This window comes from Pristis pectinata, chromosome 5 (assembly GCF_009764475.1).
Source record: "Pristis pectinata isolate sPriPec2 chromosome 5, sPriPec2.1.pri, whole genome shotgun sequence".
Taxonomy (NCBI): Eukaryota; Metazoa; Chordata; class Chondrichthyes; order Rhinopristiformes; family Pristidae; genus Pristis; species Pristis pectinata.
The window spans coordinates 8114010-8140854 of NC_067409.1; the positions used below are offsets into that span (position 1 = coordinate 8114010).

The 26845-nt window shown below is 46.3% G+C and overlaps 1 protein-coding gene across 3 annotated transcripts in view; it reads left to right on the plus strand.

The window, feature by feature from the left end:
- Positions 1-5393: 5393 nt before the first annotated feature.
- LOC127570244 (vasoactive intestinal polypeptide receptor-like) overlaps positions 5394-26845 on the plus strand; it is a 72129-nt gene continuing 50677 nt past the window's right edge. For 2 of the 3 annotated variants that reach the window (XM_052015572.1, XM_052015571.1), the window contains exons 1-4: positions 5394-5600; positions 9639-9741; positions 19890-19997; positions 21181-21281. In XM_052015572.1, the coding sequence (XP_051871532.1) occupies positions 5538-5600; positions 9639-9741; positions 19890-19997; positions 21181-21281 (375 nt within the window). In that variant the 5' untranslated portion in view covers positions 5394-5537. Of the gene's footprint in view, positions 5601-9579; positions 9742-19889; positions 19998-21180; positions 21282-26845 lie in introns of those variants that run through there. The other variant, XM_052015574.1, reaches the window with a different exon arrangement.

A 26845-nucleotide genomic window follows, 5' to 3' on the forward strand; every position in this document is an offset into this window, starting at 1 on the left:
ACGGAAGTGTTCTGCAAAGCCGACAGCCAATCTTGGTTTCTAACCTTTCCCAATTCTGATGATAGGTTTTCAACCTACATATTTACTTATGACATAGAAGGAGGCCCATTGATTTTGGCCCATCAAGTCATAGGGTCATGGAGTCAGACAGCACAGAAGCAGATCCTTCGAGCCAATTGGTCCACACCAACCAAGACATCCATCTAAGCCGGTCCCATTTGCCTGCATTTGGCCCTTTCCTGTCCAATTGTCTTTTACATGTTGTTCATGTACCTGCCTCAACCACTTCCTCTGACAGCTCCTTCCATATACAAACCACCCTCTGCATGAAGATTCACCTCAGGTCCCTTTTAAATCTTTCCCCTGTCTACTTACACCTGTTCCCTCCAATGTTTGATTCCCCAACCCTGGGGAAAAGACTGAGCGCATTCACCTTATCTATGCCCCTCATGATTTTATACACCTCTGGAAGGTTACACTCAGTCTCCTACTCTCCAAGGAGGTCGTAGCCTGCTCAACCTCCCCCTATAACTCGTGCCCATGGGAACCTAGAGGGCATAGTTTTAAGGTGAGAGTGGGAAAGTTTAAAGGAGATGTGCGGGGCAAGTTCTTTTACACTAGAAGCGGTGGGTGCCTGGAACGTGCTGCCAGGGGTGGTGGTGGAGGCAGATACGATAATGGTGTTTAAGAGGCTGGTAGACGCATGAACAGGCAGGGGACGGAGGGATATGGATCAGGTGCAGGCAGAAGAGATTTGGCTTAATTCTGCATTATGTTCGGCACAGATATCGTGCACCGAAGGGCCTGTTCCTGTGGTGTACTGTTCCATGTAACTCACAACATTCTCATGAAGTCTGTGCTGGCTAAAAGAGCAGTCCTATCCCCACTAATTTTCCCCCATGACCTCATATCCCCACATTCCCACCAACTCGCCCCAGATTCTACCACTTACCTTCACACTTTATTGTGACTTACAGCGACCAATCATCCTACCAACCTGCGTATCTCCAGGACATGAGAGGAAACCAGAGCACCCAGAGGAAACCCACACAGTCAGAGGGAGAACACACAAACTCCACAAAAGCAGAATCTGAGGTTTTTCAAGGTAGATTCAGTCAGCTCATTCTCTTGTGGATTTGTAGGTCTCGATATGAGAACCTTTGCTACAAGTACCTACTTTTTTTTAAAATCCCCCTTTATCCCCCCACCATCAGTAGTACCTAGAAAAACAAAGGACTGCAGAAGCTGGAATCTAGATGAAAAACACGATGATGCTGGAGGAACTCAGTAGGCCAGGCAGCATCCGTGGAGAAAAGCAGGCTGTCAACGTTTTGGGTCAGGACCCTTATTCAGTCCCCACCAGAAATTCTTAACCGATTAGATAATGTATCTCAACCCTTGGGCCAGGCTAGAGAGGGGAGAGGGTAAATTGGATTAATATTGTCACATGTACTGAGGTACACTGACAAACCTTGTTTTGCATGCCATTCATACAGATCATTTCATCACAAGTTGGAAGTACCCTGACCGGTTGCATCAAGGTCTGGGATGGCAATTCGAATGCACAGGAACATAACAAGCTGCAGAGAGAAGTGGACTCTGCCCAATACATCATGGGCACATCCCTCCCCACCATCGGGAGTATCTACAGGAGGCGCTGCCTCAAGAAGGCAACATCCATCATCAAAGATCCCCCACCATCCAGGTCATGCCATCTTCTCGCAGCTACCATCGGGCAGGAGGTACAGAAGCCTGAAGTCCCACACCACCAGGTTCAGGAACAGCTACTTCCCTTTAACCATTCGGTTCTTGAACCAACTGGAACAACCCTAATCACTACCTCAGTATAGCAACACTATGACCACTTTGCACTATAATGGACTTTTTTTGTTCTAATTGTGTTCTTTCTTGTAAAAATAATGTGTAATTCATGTTTAATTTATGTTTTTCTTGTGAATGCTGCTTATCTGATGCTCTGTGCCTGTGATGCCACTGCAAGTAAGTTTTTCATTGCACCTGTGCATACATGTACTTGTGCATCAGACAATAAACTCGTGTACTTGTGAATCTGACAATAAACTCGTGTACTTGTGAATCTGACAATATTGTTACCCATCAGTTTTATTAAAGAAAACATTTAGTTATTGAACAGCTGAGCTTTTGCTGTTGGATTTTGTTGATTAAAGAAATAGGGGAAAGTGATACAAATATAAAATGAAATGTAAAAAAATTAGCTCCTGTACAATAATTGAAGATCAAAAACAACAGATGCTGGAAATCTGAAAGTAAAGCAGAAAATTCTGGAAAGACTCAGCAAGTCAAGCAGCATCCGTGGAGGGAGCCATCCCACTTCCAGTCTGACTTCTCTCTGTTTGCGGCTTCCTGTACTGTTTAAACAAGACCCAACGCAAGCTCGAGGAACAGCACCTCATCTTCTCTCTGGACAGATCACAACCTTCCACACGCAGTACTGAATTCTCCAACTTTAGCTAACTCAGCCTTTCCCTCTGTATCGGAACTGGCCATTTCTGCCTGACATGATTTTGGCTCCATTTGTCCTGTTCCACTGGTATAATCTGCCCTGTTTGGTGTCCCCCATCCTCACTACTGATAACACATTGCACAGACAAAGAAGCACAATGTGGTTGTAACTGCTCCCAATTAAACCCACTTGGTCTCCCACACTTTGTCCGACCCTCCCCTCCCCCACCTTCTCTCCAACTGAAACCTAACTTGTTTCTCTCCCCCTATTCTGACAGAGTCCCAGACCTGACCTTGTCCTGATACAGTATTTCCACCCAAAACGTCGACAGTTCCTTTCCCCTCTGCAAAGACAGAGGTGCCGCCTTTGTAAGGAGATGTTAAATCGAGACCCCCTGTCTACAATCCCATCTGCACATAAGACCCCCCCAACTCCCCCCCCCCCCCGCCCCCCACGGCATCATTTCGAAGCAAAATCAGCTACTGACCAAGTGGTTGTTTACTGGGATTAGTATGGATGGACAGCACGGATATGATGGGCCGAAGGGTCTATTTCTGTATGACTCTCTGAGAACAGGGAGGTTGTACCCAAAATGTCCCAGACAAGACTATTAATTAGTAAAAAGATATTTCCCCATGATCAAAGACCCCACCCACCCAGGTCATTCTCTCTTCTCTCCTCTTCCATTGGGTAGAAGATACAGGAGCCTGAGGGCACGTACCACCAGACTTAAGGACAGCTTCTACCCCACTGTGATAAAACTATTGAACGGCTCCCTTATACGATGAGATGGACTCTGACCTCACGATCTACCTTGTTGTGACCTTGCACCTCATTGCACTGCACTTTCTCTGTAGCTGTGACACTTTACTCCAGATGCTGCCTGACCCGCTGAGTCCCTCCAGCAGATTGTGTGTTGCTCCAGATTACACGGTAGTGTAGCGGTTAGCGTAACACTTTACAGCGCCAGTGACCCGGGTTCAATTCCGGCCGCTGCCTGTAAGGAGTTTGTACGTTCTCCCCGTGTCTGCGTGGGTTTCCTCCGGGTGCTCCAGTTTCCTCCCACATTCCAAAGACGTACGGGTTAGGAAGTTGTGGGCATGCTACGTTGGCGCCGGAAGCGTGGTGAAACTTGCAGGCTGCCTCCAGAACACTCTACGCAAAAGATGCATTTCACTGTGTGTTTCAATGTACATGTGACTAATAAAGATATCTCTTACAGCATGTGCCGTCTCCTGTGTCCCCACTGAACTGGGAACTGTTTCTCTCTCAGCAGATGCTGCCTGACCTGCTGAGTGTTTCCAGCTTTCTTTTTTTGTCTTTATCAGCTCCTTTTACAATCCCTTTTACCGACTAAGCACACCCTAAAGTCACTAAAGCACTTTTGGAAAAGTAGTCACTGCATGACAAATACAGCCGGCAATCTGTAAACAGCAGAGGTCCCACCAACAGCAATGAGATAAGTGATCAAATAAGGTATCTACTTATGCAACGACACACATGTTGCTGAAGGAAATCAGCGGGTCAGGCAGCGTCTGTGGAGGGAAATGGAGACTCCACATTTTGGGTGGGCACTCTTCATCCGGACTGAAGGATATGATAGAGGGGTTGGTTTCTTATTGTCACATGTACCAAGGTACAGTGGAAAACTTGTCTTGCATACCGTTCATACAGGTCAATTCATTACACAGTGCAGTTATATTGAGTTAGTACACAGTGCATTGAGGTAGTACAGGTAAAACCTATAACAGTACAGAGTAAAGTGTCACAGCTACAGAGAAAGTGCAGTGCAATGAGGTGCAAGGTCACAACAAGGTAGATCGTGAGGTCAGAGTCCATCTCATCGTATAAGGGAGCCGTTCAATAGTTTTATCACAGTGGGGTAGAAGCTGTCCTTAAGTCTGGTGGTACGTGCCCTCAGGCTCCTGTATCTTCTACCCAATGGAAGAGGAGAGAAGAGAGAATGACCTGGGTGGGTGGGGTCTTTGATCATGGGGAAATATCTTTTTACTAATTAATAGTCTTGTCTGGGACATTTTGGGTACAACCTCCCTGTTCTCAGAGAGTCATACAGAAATAGACCCTTCGGCCCATCATATCCGTGCTGTCCATCCATACTAATCCCAGTAAACAACCACTTGGTCAGTAGCTGATTTTGCTTCGAAATGATGCCGTGGGGGGCGGGGGGGGGGGGAGTTGGGGGGGTCTTATGTGCAGATGGGATTGTAGACAGGGGGTCTCGATTTAACATCTCCTTACAAAGGCGGCACCTCTGTCTGTGCAGAGGGGAGGGAAGGTAGGCGCGGCGCTTTTTCACACAAAGGGTCAATGTTTAAGAACACGGTGCTTGGAGGAAACGGGTCTGAGAGAGAAATGAGGGCGGCTTCGGGCGCTGCAACGCCTCTGTAACCCGAATCAAACGCTCGCCTTTACTACTGGAGGAACGGGAGACTGCAGGACGCTGGAATCTGGAGCAACAAGCAGTCTGCTGGAGGAACTCAGCGGGTCGAGCCCGAGGCAAGGTGTGGACCTGAAACATTGACCATCCCTCCAGCTCCCACTGAGACCCGCTCCCTTCAATGGGTACACCTTTGGACACCAACTACATCACAGTGCTGCAGGTACCTGATAGTCCCGCCCCCTTCCCGTGCTGCCATTGGTGAAGGGCGAGGCAATTCGTTTCCTGATTGGCCGGTTCCACTGTCAACCAAGCCCAGGAAACATATAAAGAGTGTCACAGCCTAACTTGGGCTTGGAGCGCAGACCAGGGCTAATGAAAGGTTGTATTTAGCATCCGCTATAACTACCAGAAGCCTCCCAGAATCTGCAGATTTGTTATTTTAGAAACATTCTCTGAAATAAATAAACATGCTTTTTATTTGCTTTCCACCTACAACAGCCCTATTGCAGAGAGAGGGTGACTGCAAGCCGGGGTTACCGGAAAATCGCTCTCGACCCCACTGAAGGTTCTTCTGCGGGCAGAGAGGGGACGTGGGGTGGTTCTACCGGCGCTTCTCACAGCCAGCGCCGCAAATCGGGGCGCAATTTCGGCGCGATGTACTTCGCCCAAGTTTCCACGCTCCTTGTAACCCTCCTGACCCAGTGTGTCATCCCCTGGGTAAGTCAACGTTTACCATGTTAAAACTCTGCCGATTAAAAGCTTCATCTTTTTTTTAGTTCTAGTATCTCATTTATGCTGTATCCAACTACAAGGATGTAGGATTAGGCTTCTTAAACAGGGCAGTAGATTAGATTTAGAGTATAACGAAGATTGGAATCTATAACTGTATTTTAAGAACTCACTTTAGATCGAACTGTAAGGGTATAATTGTATGGGAGGTTTCCAATTAATGACGACTGTCGATATTTTGGAATGTTTCCTGTCTGTTTACATCGTGCTTATTTAGCTATGAAAAAACTTCCCCAGTCCCACACCGAAAGAGCTATTTCCCCTATTAAGTGGTATGACTTTTTTTTAAAGTACAATAAGCTGTAGATATTCGAGATTCCAGTCATTCGGAGATTGGTTCAAAACTTTCCACAGATACCGCAGGACTGAGTTCCTCCAGCATTTCTGTTTGAACCAGAGAGCCTTCCGCAGAACTCCGAGGGGTGAAGGGTTTCAAAACACCGCTTGGGGGGAGGAGTGTGATGTGTAGGTAAATTGGTTTATTATTGTCACTTGTACTGAGGTACAGTGAAAATCTTGTCTTGCATTGCCGTCCATACAGATCAATTCGTTACACAGTGCATTGAGGTAGTACAGGGTAAAAACAATAACAGAATACAAAGTGTCACAGTTACGGAGAAAGTGCAGGCAGACAATAAGGTGCAAGGTCACAATGAGGTAGATTGAGGTCAAAAGTCCTTATCGTACAAGGGGACTGTTCAATAGTCTTATAACAGTGGGGAAGAAGCTGTCCTTGAGCCTGGTGGTACGTGCTTGCAGGCTTCAAGGAGCTCTGTGCTAGGGAAGGGATAAATGATTCTATAGTTGACCACACCTGATCTCTCTGCAGACTCTTTGCCCAGACCTTTACTACATAGAACAACACAGGAACAGATGCTTTGGTATATTGTTTACGCTATGAAATGTTGCCTCCTTTTATTGGGGGGGGGGGGGGAACTCCCTGTCCAAGGTAGAGGTATGAATCCAGTGATCATTTGGTGGTACAGCTGAGAGCTGCGATGACCCCCAGTGCTGTCTGTGTGGAGTTTGCCTGCTCTCCCTGGGACTGTGTGGGCTTCCCCATGGGTGCTCTGGTTTCCTCCCACATTCCAAGAATGTGCAGGTTGGTAGGTTAATGACGCACTGTAAGTTCTCCCTGGGGTTGTGACGGGAGTGTGGGGAGAATGTGTTGCAAGGAAAATTGGTGAGGGAGTGGGATTGCTTTGCTGACCAGCATAGACTTGATGGGCCAAACAGCCTCCTTTTATGTTGTGAGAAAATGCACAGGAACAGGCCCTTAAACCCATGATGTCTTTGCCAATCATGGTGCCAAATTAAACTAATCCCATCTATCTGCACGTGGTCTATATCTCTCCATTCCCTGCCTGTCCCTATGCCTAAGTAGCTCTTAACGTTGCCATGGTATCTGCTTCTACCAGCTCCCCTGGCAGTGGATTCCAATCACCCACCATTCTGTGTTTCTATTTTCAAAAAAATCTCAAATCTCTTTTAAACTTCCCCCTCTCACCTTAAACCTATGCCCTCTAATATTTGACATTTCCACCCTGGGGGGAAAGGACTATTACCATTGACCCTTTCTATGCCTCTTGAACCTTCTATCAGGTCTCCCTTCAGCCTCTGACACTCCAGTGAAAATGATCCCAGTTTGATCAACCTCTACTTGTAGCTGATACACTCTTAATTCAGACAACATCCTGGTGAACCTCTTCTGCATGCTCTCCAAAGCCCCTAGATCTTTCCTGTTGTGTGGTGACCAGTACTCCAAATATGGTCTAACCAAAGTTTTACACAGCTGCAACATGACTTCCTGACTTTTATACTCAATGCCCCGAATGATGAAGGCAAGTATGCTGTACGCTGCCTTTATCACCCCATCTATTTGTGTTGCCAGTTTCGGGGACCTCTGGACTTGCACTCCAAGATCCTTCTGTACATCGATGCTCCTGCCAGTTACACAATCATAGTCATACAGCATGGAAACAGGCCGTTCGGCCCAAGATTCCCATCCAGGCTAGTCCCACTTGTTTGTGTTTGGCCCTTAACCCTCTAAATCTTTCCTATCCATGTACCTGCCCAAGTGTCTTTTAAATGTTGTTAATGTACCTGCCTGAACCACTTCCTCTGGCAGCTCATTCCATGTACTGACCACCCTCTGGGTGAAGAAGTTGCCCCTCAGGTTCATATTAAATCTCACCTTAAACCTATGCCCTCTAGTTCTTGATTCCCCAACCCTGGGGAAAAGACTGAGTGCATTCACTTTATCTCTGCCCCTCATGATTTTATACACATCTATAAGATCACCCCATGCTCCAATAAAAAAAGTCCCAACGTGCTCAAGATAAGATATCTTTATTAGTGTTACAGACTCAGGGAATGTCCCTTTAAGATAGAGTGTGTGTGGGGCGTGCTTATGTCAATAGAAGATAAAGGACGTAATGACGTTGTTGAAGTCAGAAGAGAGAGAGAGAGAAGGGAGAGAGACACCAGTCTGCTAGTGTTCTCTATCGATGGATGAGAAACAATAACTGTGTCTAACACAGAAATCCATGTATGGAAATTGGAAGTAAGCCGGTGGAGTTCACTTTGTTGCTGACCTGTAGAAGGAAACGGGTATTTGTGTGTGGACGACCATGATTTGGATGTTTTTCGGGGTGAGGAAGTCACTACCGAGTAAACACTGAAGTGTCGTTTGGGTTCCATCGTGGAACATTTGGATTTCGTATTTACTCTCTCTGTTTCTCTACGTCTACATCTTATCTTCAGACAACGGTGGTTGTTGAAGAAGCCCTTGCTCATGTTTCACCTTATGGCTTGCGGAACTGAACTTTAAGAACCATTCCTGAACTTGGAGTTTGGGACTTTGCCACACACACATGAAGAGTTTAGTTTTTGGGGTTAACGTTCAAGGTTTAACATTTTTGAATTCTAACATTTTTACTTCTATTTTTCGTATTATCATAAGTAGTGATTAATAAAATAGTTTTTAACACTGAATCATGCTCAGTGTGTTTCTTTTGTTGCTGGTTCGTGACAATTAGTCACGTGTACATCGAAACACACAGTGAAATGCATCTTTTGTGTAGTGTTCTGGGGGCAGCCCGCAAGTGTCACCGTGCTTCCAGTGCCAACATAGTATACCCACAACTTCCTAGCCTGTACATCTTTGGAATGTGGGAGGAAACCCATGCAGAACAGGGAGAACGTACAACCTCCTTACAGACAGCGGCGAGAATTGAACCTGGGTCGCTGGCACTGTAAAGCATTATGCTAACCGCTACACTACCGTGCCTGCCTAACTCTGGTCCCTTGAGTCCTGGCAACATCCCTGTATGTGCATTACGATATAATTTCCTCTTGCATTTGACCTCCAAAAATGCACCACCTGACACTTGTCAGGATTAAACTATCTGCCATTTCTCTGCCCACGTTTCCAACTGATACCCTTTGTCAACTTTCCTCACTATGCACAACTCCTCCAATTATTGTGTCAACTGCAGTCTTACTAACGAGACCACCTACAGTTTCATCCAAGTCATTAATATGCACAACAAACAGCACTGATTCTTGCGGAAACCACTTGGTCACTGGCCTCCAGTCAGAAAAATGCCAGTAGCCTGTTTTGTGCGTCCACTGTGCCATTATCTGAAAGAGCACTCTCCTTGCACTGTCCCCACAGCCAGCCAGATTTCCTTTCTAAAACTGAATATTCTTTCCCCCCACACTCACAGTCTTTGCTTTTCAGCTCTGAGAAATTCGCTGCATAAAGATAACACTTACTCCTTTACCAAATTCAAGGGCAGAGCTGCCAGCCAATAAAACCCCTAAGCCACAGGGATAAGTTTGTACCAATTGAAAGTAGCCTCCTGCATCAGCTGCCTGCACACTGATGTGGTAACGGGCTGAAAAATTGATGTGTTTGCTGCAGTCCTGCTCGTGAGGTTATCTTGATGAAACTGTTATCTCTAGGTACTGTCGGAGCATTTGGAGTGCAGCATTATGGTGAAGGTCGCACAGCTTCAGGAGGAGTGTCACAGGACGCTTGCCAGAGACAACCAGAGCTTGAAGACAGGTGAGGAGATGATTGCACCCGTATTGATGGGAACAAGGAAAAGGATGAGGGGACTTGCAATCACATAGTTGCCAAAGTACATAACATCCAACTGAAGACCTTTTTTAAGCATTGCAAAGTTGACAAAACAGCAGCCTATTTACTCACAAGAAGGTTGAGTAATTTGGTTATCAGTGTTAGTAATGCTGGCTACAACACTGCTGATGATCCCCTGCTTTTCTTTAAAGTAATATTATCGTTCTTACTCCTTCAATGGTTGAATGGTTGCCAGCCACTTTAATTCTCCTCCACATTCCCTCACTGACATCTGGCCTTGGCCTCATCCACAGCCAAGCTGAGGCTAAATTCAAACTAGAGGAACAGCACCTCATGTTCTGCCTGGGTCATCTACAACCCAACAGCATGAACATTAAACTTTCCAGCTGCTGGCACCCACACACCCTTCTCACTGGGTCCCCTCCCCACCTCCCTCCCTTTATTCCATGTTCCATCATCCTTTTGACCAGATTCCATCTTCAACCCTTTGTCACCACCCATCTCCTCCAGCTTCTGATGCTATCCCCACTCCCCACCCCCCCCCCACCACCTGCCTATCAGCCCCCTCCCCTGCCCCACCCAGATCCACCTATCACCTTCCAGCTCTTGTTCCACTCCACCTTTTTATCCTGGCTATCTCCCCTCAATCTTTCAATCCAGGTGAAGGGTCTCGACCCAAAATGTCACTGTCCATTTTCCTCCGTGGATGTTGCCTGACCTGCTGAGTTCTTCCAGTGTTTTGTGTGGCTCCAGATCCCAGCATCTGAAGTCGCTTGTCTCCACCCAGTTCAATGTCTCATCTGAAAGCTGGAACTGCCAATAGCGCAGTGATCCCTTCAGAGAAGGCAAATTCTCTACAGCTATCTGTACCTGAACTTTGGCCACTTCCAAATTCTTAGCTGGGCTTTGAAGTTCTGGGTTTATAGAGATGTGTTTAACTTCAGCTGTGCAATGATTATAAACCCTAATGATTCACTGCAACTGGGTATTTGGCAGGAAGTTTATTAACTTGTAAGTAAATACAAAGTTTTGTGGTTGATCCAGGAATGTTTGCCTTGCAAAAGGAGGAGCATCCCATTGATTTTCAACAGCCAATATAGATGCACAAAGATAAATATGTACATTAATGTATACACTTACCTATTGTATGTATATTTGTCTTAATATACATATTTTAACCTTTCATTCTCACCCAGCACTCAGTTTTGTACAATCTATCCAATTGGTTCCACTCCACTATGGTTTCCACAGAGCACTGTATATGTTTGCTCATTACTTAGTGTTACTGTTGAAAAGTCCCCAGTAATTCTTGTATGAGTGTTTGGAAGCTTGCTGCCTCCCACATACTGTAAAGTGACAGGCATCTGTTTCTTATTAGCAAGCCATATTGATCCAGGTGACGCACACTAGACCTTTTCATGCATAGTAAATTAAACTGTGACTCGGACATTGAACATGGGTATAACTGACACCTCATGAAATATATTCCATGTACCTCGCTTTTAAATTTGAACAGGATGGGTAAGAGGCTATGATTGGTCCTAGTGCATGACTCAAGTCACTGGCCCTGCTGTTTAGAAGGTGCAGAGGATTAGCCCAATTAGCCAGGCATGGCAATGTGGTCAAAGTTAATTAGTAAAGTTTGTTTCCAGTACTCGTATGAATTAGGAGAAGGCCACTCAGTCCTTTTGAAACTGTTCCACTATTCAGCAAGATCCTGACTGATCTGATTGTATTGGCTTATTATTTGTAAAGATGGAGCTTGGGGTCCAAGTCTACAGGCTTCAGAAAGTGGCTGCACAAGTCGATAGCGGTAAAGGTGTATGGTATGCATGCCTTTATTAGTTGAGGCACTGAGTTCAAGAGTCAGGAAGTTATGTTGCAGCTTTATAAAACTCTGATTTGGCTGCATCTGAAGTATTGCATTTGGTTCTGGTCACCCTATTGTAGGAAGGATGTAGAGGCTTTGGGGAGGGTGCAGAAGAGGTTCACCAGGATGCTGCCTGGATTAGAGAGAATGTGCTATGAGGAGAGGTTGGACAAACTTGGGTTGTTTTCTCAGGAGCAGTGGAGGCTGAGGGGAGACCTGATAGAAGCTTATAAAATTGAGGGGCATAGAGAAAGTAGACAGCCAGTATCTCTTTCCCAGGGTTAATGTGTTTAATACTAGAGGCCATGCATTTAAGGTGAGAGGGGGTAAGTTCAAAGGAGCTGTGCGGAGCATATTTTTTAGTGGTGGATGCTCAGAATGTGATGCCAGAGTGGTGGTGGAGGCAAATACAACAGAGGTGTTTAAGTGGCTCTTAGATAGGCACATGGGTGTGCAGAGAATGGAGGGGATGTGAACATTGTGTAGGCAGAAGGGATTAGTTTAGTTAGGCATTTAATTAGTTCAGCACAGCATCATGGGCCGACGGGCCTGTTCCTGTGCTGTATTGTTCTATATGTGCCCAGGGCTAGGAAATCAAGAACTAGAGGACACAAGTTTAAGGTGAGGGGGGAGAGATTTAATAGGAACCTGTGGGGCAATTTTTTCACCCAGAGGGTGGTCCGTATAATAAATGAGCTGCCAGAGGAAGTAGTTGAGGCAGGTACATTAACAACAGTTAAAAGGTACCTTGACAGGTACATGGATAGGAAGGATTTGGAGGGATATGGGACAAACATGGGCAAATGGGACCAGCTTAGATGGGAATCTTGTTCGGCATGAACCAATTGGGCCAAAAGACCTGTTTCCATGCTGTATGAACCTGACTCTATTTCACTGCAGAATACAATGTTGACATTACAGCAGAAATACAGTGCAAGCGGACGATAAGATGTAAGGGCCATGACGGGATGGTTTGAGAGATCGAGTTCATGTAACCTCAACACCACATCCTCAACTGCTGGAAACCTTGCTTACTAAGAATCCATCTGCTGCTGCTTCAAAAAACATTCAGACTCTGCTTCCACTGTGTTTGGAGGAAGACAGTTCTAAAGTGCCCCAACTTTGAAGAAATATTTCACTTTGTCCTCAGCTGTGTTAAATGCAGAGCCTTTTTTTCCTGCAACAGTGTCCCCAAGTTCTAGACCCCCTCCATAGATGGAACGGTCCTGCACATCCATCCTACCAAGACCCCTTGAGGTTTTGAGTTTCTACACATCCCCCCCTCACTTGTCTAAGCTGCAGAGGATATGAACCTTGGCTCAAGGGTAGGAAGCAAAAGCTGATGGTGGAAGGTTGTTTTCTGAACTGGAGGTCTGTGACTAGTGGTGTTCCCCAGGGGTCAGTGCTGGGCCCATTGCTATTTGTCATCTATATCAATGTTCGAGGGTTAGTAAGTTTGCAGATAACACTAAAAATAGGTGGTGTCGTTGACAAGATGATTATCAGGAATTGCGGAGGGATCTTGACCAGCTGGGTAAGTGGGCTGAGGAATGGCAAATGGAGTTTAATTCGGATAAGTGTGAGGTATTGCATTTTGGGAAGACAAATCAAGGTAGGACATTCACAGTGAGCAGCATAGCCTTGGAGTGTTGTAGAACGGAGGGAGATAGGAGTACAAGTACATACGTAGTTCCCTGAAAGTGGCGTTGCAGGTAGACAGGGTGGTGAGGGTGTTTGCCATGCTGGCCTTCATCAATCAGGGCACTGAGTATAGAAGTTGGGATGTTACGTTGCAGTTGTACAAGACGTTGGTGAGGCCGCATTTGGAACATTGTGTTCAGTTTTGTTCACCCTGCTGTAGGAAAGATGCCATTAAGCCGGAAAGAGTGCAGAGGAGATTTACGAGGATGTTGCTGGGACTTGAGGGGCTGAGTTATGGAGAGAGGTTGGGACATTTTTCATTGAAGTGTAGGAGAATGAGGGGTGATCTTGTAGAGGTGTATAAAATTGAAGGGCAGGTAGGGTCAATGTGCACAGTCTTTTTCCCAGGGTTGGGGAATCAAGAACTAGAGGGCATGGGTTTAATGTGAGAGGGGAGAGATTTAATAGAACCTGAGGGGCAACTTTTTCACCCAGACAGTGGTCAGTATATGGAACGAGCTGCCAGAGGAAGTGATTGAGGCAGGTACATTAACGTAATTTAAAAGGTACTTGGACAGGTACATGGATAGGAAAGGTTTGGAGGGATACGGGCCAAACACTGGCAAATGGGACTGGCTTAGATTGGAATCTTGGCTGGCATGGACCAGTTGGGCCAAAAAGGACCTGTTCCCAGACTCCGTGACTCTCCATCGTTAGATAACCTGCCCATCTTGAGCGACCCACCCCCACTAATCTGGCACCAAATGGTGGCAAGGGCCAATCAGTGGGGAAGGCTGGTGGATGGAAGTTAAGGTGGGGGTCAACAGGCAGTTGAGAGAATAGGAGGCTGATGTGGGTGCTTGGTGGGGAGGTAGTGAGAAGTGGTTGAGAGGGTGGAGATGATTCTCTTCCCAGTGACGCTGCCAAATTCTTTGACTCTTAATCCCAGTCCTTTGTTTATTCCATCATTGTCCCTTTAGCATTTCTTTTTGCACTACTTCAGACCACCCTGTTTTATTCCTGTCACTGTATTTATTATTATCATGTATACTGTTTACTGAGTTTCACGCAAGCAAGGAATTTCATTGCACCCTGGTGTGTGTGACGATGAACTGATCTGAATCTGGATGGTGGGTGAGGGGTTAGAGAAGCAGATGGGAGGCAGGAGATCACTTGAGGGGTGGGGGTTTGCTCGGTAGGGTGTTGAGGAAAGTCTCAATCAAGAAGCCGTCAAGGTTTGAGGGGTGGAGGGAGTGGGGAGAGCCACCCAGGCACAGCACTAAGATGAGAGCTTGATGGAGTAGAGGTGCCCCAAGGGAGTAAAGGCCGGAATGGGGGAGGGTGGGGCTGTGGCCGTGATGGGGGGGGGGGGACGTTGGGCCTTGGTCTCCTTCAGGGAGCAGAGGTGCATTTTCTTTTGTTCTTCAGACCATGAGGAATGCTAGAAAGAGTAAAACCTTAAATTGGCAGCTCTCACCTCCATTTCATGCTGTTTCTTCCTGAATGCTGTTAATACAACAAGATGCTGGAGGAACTCAGCAGATCAGGCAGCATCCATGGGGGGAAAAGCAGACGGTCCTGACCCAAAACGTTGACCGCCTGCTTTTCTCCACAGATGCGGCCTGACCTGCTGAGTTCCTCCAGCATCTTGTTGGTTTTTTCATCTAGATTCCAGCATCTGCAGTCCTTTGTTTGTTAGTGTAAACCTTACTGAGCTGCAATTAACCACATTAATAGTCCTGGAATATTAACACAACAAAATATTCCTCAACAAGAACTGCTGGAGGAACTCAGCAGGTCAGGCAGCATCTATGGAGAGAAACAGTCAACGTTTCAGGTCGAGACCTTTCAGGTTTTTCCCTGCAGTTTAATCCCAGTGTTTCTTGATCCCCTTCTCACTGTAATTGGTTTATTATTGTCACATGTGCTGAGATGATGTGAAAAACTGTTTTGCATGTCATCTGCACAGGTGATTCCAAAACAATACATTGAGGTAGTACAAAGGGAAAACAATAAAAGAATAGAGTATGGTGCCACAGTTACAGAGTGCAGGCAGACAATAAGGTGCAAGGGCCACGATGAGGTAGATTGTGAAGTCTGCTTAACTGAGGCAGTGAGGAACGTAGACTGTGCATGGAAGGGAGGCTAGTTTTTGCAACAAACTAGGCTGTGTCCCCAACTCTGCAATTTCTCATCTTGGGCAGAGCAGTCGCAATACCAAGCTGTGATGCATCCAGATAGGATGCTTTCTGTCGTATAGCTGTACAAAAAAAAATTGGTGAGGTTTAACTCGGACATGCCAAATTTCCTTGGCCTTCTGAGGATGTAGAGGTGCTTGTGTGCTTTCCTGGCCATTAATTTATAGCCCAATATTCCAAGGTTGCTGCCACACCACTTCTCATCTACAGTCTCTCCAGTCAGTGTGAGCTAATGTTATTTGGGGTTTCTGCTGCTGATCTGAGCACTGTCTGGTTTGGTCTGAATCTGTAATACCCTCTAGCCTAATGGTCACATGACCAGGTTCTAGGAAGCCAGTCAGGGTGGCAGAGCAAGTAAAGCTGCTGCCTCTGGGCTCCAGAGACCCAGGTTCATAAAATGTGGTCGCCAGAAAGATGTGACTGCACTAGAGAGGGTGCAGAGGAATTTGTGGATGTCGTCCGGACTGGAAAGTTGTAGCTCTGGGGAAAGATTGGATAAAGTGGGATTGTTTTCTATGGAACAACGGAGACTTGTTACCTAAAACTGAGGGGTCTAGAGGTACTTTATTTCTCTTCACTGAGTGGTCATAGAGTAAAACATCAGGGAAACAGGTCCATGCTGACCAAGGCACCCATCTGAGTCGATCCCACTTGCCCACGTTTGGCCCTGAAACCAGGAAACATAGATTTCAGTTAGTAGGCTGAAAATTAGTAAATTAGTTTATTATTGTCACATGTGCTGAGGTACAGTGAAAAACTTTGTTTTGCATGCCATCCATTAAGATCATTTCATCACATCAGTGCATTGAGGTAGTGCGAGGGAAAACAATAACAAAATGCAGAATAAAGTGTTAGTCACAAAGTGCAGTGCAGGCAGACAATAAGGTGCAAAGCCATCACAAGGTAGATTGAGGTCAAGAGTCCATCTTATACTAGGGGACCATTCAATAGTCTTGCAACAGCAGGATAGAAGCTGTCCTTGAGCTTGGTGGCCAATGGGAGGGAGGAGAAGAGAGAATGCCCAGGGCAGATGGGGTCTTTGATTATGTTGGCTGCTTTACCTGTAGGGAAGGCTGGTTTCTGTGATATGCTGAGCTGCGTCTATAAGTCTCTGCGAAGGGGAGATGAGGAAAAATGTTTTCACCAGATACAGTGGGGGTCTGGAACTCATTGTCTGAAAGGGTGGTGCCAGCAGAAACCTTCCCCTGCACTCAACTGGCACTGGGATGTGTACTTGAAGAGCCATGACCTGCAGAGCTACAGACATGGTACAGGAAGTGCGGTTGAATCGTTGAGTTTTGTTCAACCAGCTTGAACAGGATGGCTTCCCAGTGCTGTAAATATTCTGATTCTATGTTCACTGACATTTAGCTGGTTAGATACAGCCTCATCCTGTGCTGTGTAGTTATTTACATTGGGAGTAGTTCAGTGTATCAAACCTGTTTGTATTAGTAATGTTGGCCAGGTTCATAGTACCGATATGAACCTTAGGGTAAACAACCCCTTGGCAAAGAATCTGCCCTGAACCTGCTCAATATTTTCCTGGTTAAGTTATTCTTGTTTGTTGTGGGGAATATCAAGGATACATTGAAGCATTAGCTTCCAAGCTTTGGTTCCCTCTCTTGAGGTGGAGATCCCCTTCAAGAATCCTTTAATTGCCTTTTTTCCTCTGCAAATGATGGCCCTGTACCGAAGCTCTCCAAGATGCCAGGCTTCCACCACCCTACAACCCCTCCAATTATAGCCAGCATATTTGTCGTTCCTTCCCATCTCCCATCATTTGTTCCCAAACCTGTCCAGGCTTTGCCCTATTCTGCCATGGCTTTGTGCTGACAATGGATCCATTTCCAAGTGAATGCTCTTTCCCCAGTGTTCCCACCCTGCTGAGCTCTTCCAGTCTCCTCTCTGGCAGCCCCCCCCCCCCTCCCAATTATCTCTGCTGCTGTTGGACAATGGGGTAAACTTATTTCCTCCTACCAAAACGTTGGTAGGACTGGGCCTGCCCACCTCGAACTCCAGAATCCTCATCACCAACTACGTCCCACTCCCTAGTCACTACCTTGGGTTGTGACTGGTTTACAATCTCTCTGCTCTCCAGCCCTAGGTTTCCAATCCTGTTGCCATTCCCAATATGCCTTCCATTACACCCAAACAAGGTCCACCTTTGACCCAACCTCAGCTTATCTGCTACTGACGTAAGTTAACTGATTCATTCAGTTCAGGTGGAGGCCATTCGGCACCCTGTCCAGTGCTAGCTCTGATTTCTCTTACTCCCAGTGTAGCTAGCTGAATTTTCTCATTTACTTAACTGTACTTCCATTGAAGTTCCAGAGAGTACATTCTTGATCAGAGCTCTGCACTTAATCTTCCCACCTGCGTGCCCCCCCCCCCCAGATTCACTGCTTGCTTATTACAACAGCAGCCATTTATCCCATCAAATCAATGCTAGCCCTTGGGGCAATCCCACTGGCCCCATTCCTCATTGCCTTGTTTCCTCCTGGATGCCTGGTAACTCCCCTACCAACCTGGGTGAAAAACTTTCTTCCTCTATCCTCTTGAGGCTTCTTCCAATTACTTCTAACCTATGACCCCCTGCCCCCCATCCTGTTTACCCCATCTGTGCCCCTCATAATTTTATCCACCTCGACTAACTCTCCCCTCAGCCTCCCCTTGCTGGCTGGGAGTGGTAGAGGCAGATACCCACACCGGATCAAGTCAGTGCTGGAAGAACCCAGCCGGTCAAGCAGCATCTGTGGAAGAGAAACCAGTCAACGTTTCAGGTCGGGGATCCTTCCTCGTAACTGGGGGAGGGAATGGAGGGTTAGTTATAGTCAGATCTGGGGGGAGGAGTGAGGTGAAAGACAGACTATATTATAGAACAGTACAGCACAATACAGGCCCTTCGGCCCACATAATTATAAGTTCTGACCATTAGCCATTTATAGAAATGGGACAAGAAAGGGACATTCCCAGGATAATGGGAAATGGTGAGAGCAGCTTACCTGAAGTTGGAGAATTCAGTGCAACACAAAACTGAAGGAACTCGGCAGGTCAGGCAGCATCTATGGAGGGAAATGAGCAGTCAATGTTTTGGGCCAAGACCCTTCATCAGGACTGGAAAGAGGGGAGATAGCTGGTATAAAATGGAGGGAAGGGGCAGAGCAAGAGCTGGCATGTGATAGGTGGATCCAGGTGAGGGCAGGGGGAGGGCGGGACTGATGTCAGAAGCCGGGAGGTGATAGGTAGAGGTGACGAAGGGCTGAGGATGGAATCTGACAGGTGAGGATGGTGGAGCATGGAATAAAGGGAGGTGCGGGGGGGAACTGGTGGGAGGAGTGGGTGATGGGCGGATGGATAGGGTGGGGAAAGCAAAGGGACAGAGGGGAGCAGTTTCCATGCTCATTCCAGAAGGTTGCAAGGTGCCCAGACAAAAGATGAGGTGTTGTTCTTCTAGCTTACGTTAGGCCTCACTGTGACACTGGAGGAGCTGCAGACACACAGGTCGGAATTGGAGTGGGATGGAAAATTAAAGTGGCAGGTAACGGGAAACTTGGCGTCGCTCCTGTGGACTGTGTGGGTGCTCCTCAAAGCAATCACCCAGTCTGTTTGGTTTCTCCTATGTGGAGACCGCACTGAATGCACTACACTTGATTGGAAAAAGTCCAAGTGAATCACAGCTTCACCTGGAAGGATTCTGTGTTCCTGGGTGGTGGGAAGGGGAGAAGTAAATTGGTTTACTATTGTCACACGTACCGAGGTACAGTGGGGAAAAAACTTCTGCACGCCGTCCACACAATCATTTCATCACATAATACAAGGTATTACAAGGAAAAGCAGAATAGTGTTACAGTTACAGAGAGTGCAGGTGAACAATAAGGAGTAAGGTCATAAGGTAGGTTGTGAGGTCAAGTGTCCAACTTATTATACTAGGGAACCGTTCAATAGTCTTAACTATAAAAACATTGGCTGTGCAGCAACTAATTTCTGCACAGCAAGATCCCACAATAGGCAATGCAATACTGGAGCAAATAAATTGTTCTAGCAGTGTTGCTCAGTGAAAAGATGTCAAGGAACCAGGAGAACCTCTATCCTCAGATGGCAGCATTTGAAAGGATGTGTCTGAGGTTTTGTCTCGGCAATGCTGTGGTGCTTGGGAGCTTGATTCCACAATCTGTTACCTATAGACAAGGTCTGGCAGATGGTTAGAAATAGTTTTTGTGAATGGGTGCATGTGGTGTTTTAATCTTTGGGGACTTTCACAGGCCCAGGACCCCAACTACAAATACCACCACATTCTGATCTCCAAAAACTGGAAAAACTTTTCCTGTCACTTAAACTCAAGCTCTGTTTTTGAAATCTAGTGGTTTAAGATCTAAATTAAGAACAAATGTGCTTATTTTCAGGGTGCAATGGAATGTGGGACAATATAACATGTTGGCCTCCTGCAAGAGTTGGGGAGGTGGTTGTGGTGCCTTGTCCACATTTTCCTGGCTTTTTCCTGGACATTAAAGGTAACTTAAAAGACTTGCTGCCATTCGTCTGTGTTTCATTGGCCAGTGAAGGCTCTCACTGCTTTCTGTTTCTTTCATTAGCCAGTAAAGACTCCCACTGCCTTTTACCTGTGGTTCATTGGCCAGTGATCAATCAGCGGCTGAGGTCAGATACTACCTCCCATAAAGTGGTGACAGAGGGCACACTCTCCCCTGCTGTAGTTTAATACCCCACATGTCCCTAGACACAGTGTGACTATCTGAGCAGAGGCTGCCAAAGGCACCTTGACCTTCTGCCTGGTGGTGGTTTGCATGGTTGGCACACAGTGCCAGCCCTGTCTCTCTCAGCTGAACCCTACCATAAGTTGAAAGGCTGTGGGTTCAAACCAAACTCCAGACCCCTGAGCCGGCCAGACAGAAGTTGCAGTGGAGCGCAGGATGAGTAACTGCAGTGGATTTTGTAGTTTGCACTGCAGTCACTGCGCCAGTGGGGAGAACAAGTGTTTCAGATGGTGGATAGGGTACCAATCAATAGGCTATGGTGTCCTGGAAGGTGTCGAATGTTGCTGGTACCTCAACTCATGCAGGTAACTGAGTGTTCCATGGCACTCCTGACCTGTGCCTTGCAGATGATGGAATTCCTTGTGGCATCTGAAGGTGAGTCACTCACCACAGGATACCCCGCCCCGACCTGCTCTTGCAACCATGATATTTATAGGCAGCCCAGTTGAGTTTGCTGGTCACTGGACATTGAGGGTGGTGGACTCAGTGATGATAATGCCATTGAATGTTGGGGATGGGTTTTTGGATTCTCTTGTTGGAGATGGTCATTGCTTGGCACTTGTATGGGTGAATATCACTTGCCACTTCTCAGCCCCAGCCTGAATGTTGTCCAGATCTTGCTGCATGCAGGCATGGGGCTGCTTTGTTTGCTGAGGAATTGTGAATGGAATTGAACACCGTGCAATCATCAGGAAACACCCCCACTTCTGACCTTATGGTGGAACGCAGCTCACTGAGGAAGCAGCTGAAAGCTGCAGATTAAATGAAAGCTTCCCTTTCACTCTAGCCCCAGTACTAAACTCTTGGCTCCTGTAAAGCACTTTTTGCATAGTTTTATCAAGATATGGTAAGAAAAGCAATTTGTGTCATTGATCAGTCTTGGTGCAAGAATAATTAACCCACACAACTATTTGTCTTACAGCCAACGTCAGCAGGACCTGCACAAGTGCAGGTTGGACAGACCTCTCCCTCTCCTATTTCTTAGCTTGTGGCTATAACAACAAGACTCCACCCACTGCAAAGGTTTGTCTGCCTGCAACCAGTCTGTCTGAGCGTTGTCGGGTGGGGCTAAACAACCTCCTTCACCTGAAGCTTCAGGCCTTTATTTCCTCTATCTTTAAACTTCATCAGTCAGGGTATTGAGTACAGGAGTTGGGATGTTATGAAGTTGTACAAGACCTTGAGGCCACATTTGGAACATTGTGTTCAGGTTTGGTCGCCCTGCTGTGGAAGAGACGCCATTAAGCTGGAAGGAGCGCAGAGGAGATTTACAAGGATGTTGCCGGGACTCGGGACTGAGTTGTGGAGAGAGGTTGAGCAGGTTGGGACTGTTTTCATTGGAGCATAGGAGAATGAGGGGTGATCTTATAGAGGTGTATAAAATCATGAGGGGCATAGATAGGGTCAATACGTATAGGCTTTTCTCCCAGTGTTGGGGAATTGAGAATTAGAGGAGAGATTTAATGTGAGAGGAGAGAATTAATTGGAACCTGAGGGGCAACCTTTTCACCCAGAGTATGATCAGTATATGGAACGAGCTGCCAGGGAAGCAGTTGAAGCAGGTACATTAACAACAGTTAAAAGGTCCGTGGACAGGTACGTGGATAGACAAGGTTTTGAGGGATATGGGATTAGAATCTTGGTCAGCATGGACTAGTTGGGCCAAAGGGCCTGTTTCCATGCTATATGACACTATGACTTTGACTCTAGAAATGAAAACCTAGTACCAGGGAGTGTTTCTAGAGCAGCAGAATGGGGGGTGGGGGGGAGGGCTGATTTTTGTATGGAACTTTGGCTACATCACAGTTGGGAATACCATGGATCTTCAGATTACAGAAGAACCAAGGGGCATTGTCAGGGTGTGGTAATGGTTTGAGGGCCATTCAGTGTATTCACAAGAACATGAGAAAATAGGAGTAGGCCACTTGGCCCTTCAAGCATGCCCTGCCATTCAATATGATGGTGGCAGTCCCCTGGACCTTTCAAAACAAAATTACCCACTTCCTCTAAATACCTTCAATAGAACATAGAACAGTTCAGCACAGGAACAGGCCCTTCGGCCCATGATGTCTGTGCTGAACACAATGCCAATTTAAACAGCCCACCTGTACATGTTGTGTACCCCTCCATTCCCCCGGCAGTGCATTCCAGGCAATTGCTCTGGTGTTTATGATAATAAACTAATCTGAATCTGAGAAACAACTTGCCTCAAATCTCCTTAAAATCTCCCCCTCCCCCCCCCCCACCTTAAACCTATACTCTCCAGATTCCAGCATCTGCAGTCCTTTGTTTCTCCAGTATTTTGACATTTCTGCCCAGAGAAAAAGTACTGTCTATGCCTCTCATAATTTGCTCACTTCTATCGGATGCTCCAGAGAAAACAATCCAAGTTTGTCCAACCTCTCCTTGTAGCTCATACTCCCTAATCTAGCCAGTGTCCCGGTGAACCTCTTCTGCACCCTCTCCAAAGCCTTCACATCCTTCCTGTAATGGGACAACCAGAACCACACACAATACTCCAAGTGCGGTCTGACCAAAGTTTTGTACAGCTGCACTGTGGCTTCCTGACTTTCCTGACTTCCTGGCTTTCCTGATGAAAGCGTGCCATACACCACCTACACTATCCTTGCCGACTTCTGTTGCAACTTTCAGAGTCAACCAAGTCTTTGTAACGGCTACAACGTTGTAGTTCCTGTACTAATCCAGGCCCTGGGTTTATCTGCCTTACCTGCAACACTCCTTGCACTGAACCTGGTGGTGTGGGACTTCAGGCTTTCAACAGCTACTTCCTTCAACCATTCAGTTCTTGAATTAACCTGCACAACCCTGATCACTACAGTTTAGTAACACTATGACCACTTTGACCACCTTGCACTAAATGGACGTTTTTTGTTCTAATTGTGCTTTCTTGTTTAAACAAAATTGTACACAATTTTTTAATGTTTTTGTTGTGAATGCTGCTTATCTGATGCTATGTGCCTGTGATGCTGCTGCAAGTAAGTTTTTCACTGTACCTGTGCACATGTGGACGTGCAGATGACAATAAACTTTGACTTTGACCACTCCAGCCCCTCAGTCCCACTGTGTTCATTAAACCTGGCTCTGCCTGTCCTTGCTTCAGCCTTATTTAACCTAACCCTACTTTCCTTCCCCTCAATCCCTCCTTTCACTGACCTCCTGCTCTGGGTCCCAGCCATCTAACACTCCAGTTTAATCCCTCCCGAGTAGCACTAGCAAACCTCCCTGTGAGGATATTGGTGCATCTCCAATCAGGTGCAACCCGTCCCTATTGTACAGGTCCCACCTGCCCTGGAAAAGCCCAGTGATCCACGTACCTGAAGCCCACCCTCCCTCCTACACCAGCTGCTTAGCCACACATTTAACTGTACTACCTTCCCATTTCTTACCTCACTAGTAAATGACACAGTAATCCTAAGGTTACAACCCTTGAGGTCCTGTTTTATGACTTTCTTCCTAACTGCCTAAATCCTCTTTGCAGGACCTGCTCTCCCTTCCTATGTTGTCGGTACCAACACAGACCACAACCTCTGGCTGCTCACTGTCCTGTTTCAGAATGTCCTGTGCCCACTCAGACATCCCTGTCCCTGGCACCAGGGAGGCAACACACCATCCTGGGGTCCTACTCATGGCCACAAACCCTGTCTGTTCTGCTGACTAAAGAGTCCCCTAACACATACTCACCTAGCCCTTGACCTACCCTACTCTGCAACAGCCAATGATCCTACCTCAATAATTCTCTTGATGTCGAGAATTGCAGAGAATACCATCCTGTGCAAAAAGAAATTTCTACATCCCGCTTTTTTCTATAAATGACTGCTGCCTTGTAATATGTCCCCTTGTTTGTGACTCTCTCACTAGTGAAACTATCTTAACCCCTACCCTATAACCTCGTGTCTCAATGTTGATCTTCATTCTTCTAAGCTCCAAACAATATGGATCCAAACTGTGTCCTCTCACTGGGGCAGCCCTTCTCATCCCAGGAATTAGCCCTGCTCCCTATTTGTCCCAATCTGTTAATTTAAATGGAATTCTTTGACACCAGGACAATCAAGGTCTTTTGTTTTCTGGTTCTTACTATCTGGGGCTTCTTGTCTGAACAGGCAGTGACAAGTTGCCACTGTCCCAGGTTTGCCCCCACATACCACCCCAACCATAAGCCCTCACAACCACCTTATTTACCCCACCCCACCCCACCTCAAATACTGTATCTCTACACAAAGGAAGTACCTGTGTGCTGTCTGTAGGACCACTGAATCAGTTAAGCACAGAGATTCCCAGCAGTGGCTGTTAAAATGCAAAATTCCTCACTGGAAATGGAGGTTGAAGCAGATTCCCCAAAAATAAATATTCTGAAGGAGTCAGTGGGTGCAAGAAAAATTGAAGCAAAGGTGGACGGGATCCAAAAAAGAAACTTTCAGAGTTGGCACTGATCATAGCACCGCTGCATCACTCCCAAAACAGTACAAAGATCCTGATACTTTCCTCACGGAAGCTGTAGAAAATGGCACCTGCTCAGGAAAGACTTGCCTCAAAGGCAAAGGGAATTTCACAAGCAAAAGGCCAAAATCTCCTCCCTGGGGTTAATAGCGTCTGGTAAAAGATTTACAGTGTTTGTTTGTTCCTGTAGCAGAAACATAATGGTTGGCTTAGATTTCATTTAAAGTTTATATCTCTGTGTGCATTAATTACCAGGCCTCCCTCAGAGAGCTTGTCTCCTGCAGGATTTCACTGACACCTGTAAAATGAGGCAGTTCTGAGTTGAAGTGTTTCTGCTGCTGCTCTGGCAGCTGCCAAATGCTGAGAAGAGGCAGCAATCTCCCTTTGTCAATGGCTGTGAGGCTGTACGCTGGGCAGAGTTTCTGAGCTGCCTTAACTCTGACTGCTAATGATCATTGACACACCTTCCAAGATAAAAGGGTGTGTTTAAAGCCTCCCAGTTCTAACATATCTCCAGTCTCCCACCACTTAACACGACGTTACATGAAGCTGTTTAATGTGGCAAATGTCCCAAGGCTCTTGAGTATTATCAGACAGAATTTGACATCAGCACTGGAGATATCTGTGCAAGCAGTCTAGAGTTTGCTCAGGGGCAGTTTTTAAGAATACAAAATTAGATTAATAGGCCACTCAACTCCCGAGCCCACTACAACATTCTATAAGATCATAGCTGATCTGATTATAAAGTCAAGTTTATTGTCATAGGCACAAGATATTAACAACATTTAAAAGCCATCTAGATGAGTACATGGATAGGAGTGAGTGAGGGCTGTGGGCCAAATGCAGGTGGGTGGGACTAGCTCACTGGGCAACACAGTCGGCATGGATGAGTGGGGTGAAGGTCCTGTTTCCCTGCTGCATGTACTGGTGTGATGAAAAGTTTGCAGGAGCATCAGGTGTACATAGCATCAAATAAGCAGCATTCAAAAGAAAAACAAACACATTACAAACAATTTCTACAAAAAAGAACACTATTGGAACAAATAAGTCAATTGTCGTGCAAAGTGGTCATAGTGTTGCTAAACTGAGTGATTAGAGATGTGCCGGTTGGTTCAAGAACCGAATGGTTGAAGGGAAGTAGCTGTTCTTGAAGCTGGTGGTGTGGGACTTCAGGCTTCTGTACCTCCTGCCCAATCGTAGCTGTGAGAAGATGGCAGGGCCTGGATGGTGGGGATCTTTGATCTAACTCTAAATGTTTAATTGTAACCGCCACACATTGCTATCTATCCTTGGTAAACTCTAATCCCTATGCTTATCAAGTTTCTATCTTTGCCTTGCAAATATTAAAAGACTTTGCTTCCACTATCCTTTGAGGAAGAGATTTTTCAGAGTCACACACCTGAGGAAAAATTTTATTCATTATTCAAAAATATAGGATTTAGATCTGGAACATAGAACATTACAGCACAGTACAGGCCCTTCAGCCCATGATGTGCTGACATTTTATCCTGCTCTAAGATCTATCTAACCCTTCCCTCCCACATAGCCCTCCATTTCTCTATCATTCATGTGTCTATCTAAGAGTCTCTTAAATGTCCCTAATATATCTGCCCCCACAACCTCTGCCGGCAGTGCGTTCCACGCACCCACCACGCTCTATGTAAAAAAAAACTTGCCTCTGACATCTCCCCTATACCTTCCTCCAATCACCTTAAAATTATGCCACCTCATGTTTGCCATTGTCACCCTGGGAAAAAGTCTCTGACTGTCCACTCGATCTATGCTTCTTATCTTGTACACCTCTATCAAGTCACATTTCATCTTCCTCCGTTCCAAAGAGAAAAGCCCTAGCTCACTCAACCTATCCTCATAAGACATGCTCTCCAATCCAGGCAACATCCTGGTAAATCTCCTCTGCACCATCTCTAAAGCTTCCACATCCTTCCTATAATGAGGCGACCAGAACCGAACACAATACTCTAAGTGTGGTCTAACCAGAGCTTTATAGAGCTGCAACATTACCTCATGGCTCTTGAACTTGTTACCCTGACTAACGAAGGCCAACACACCATACACCTTCTTAACAACCCTATCAACATGTGTGGCAACCTTGAGTGACCTATGGACAT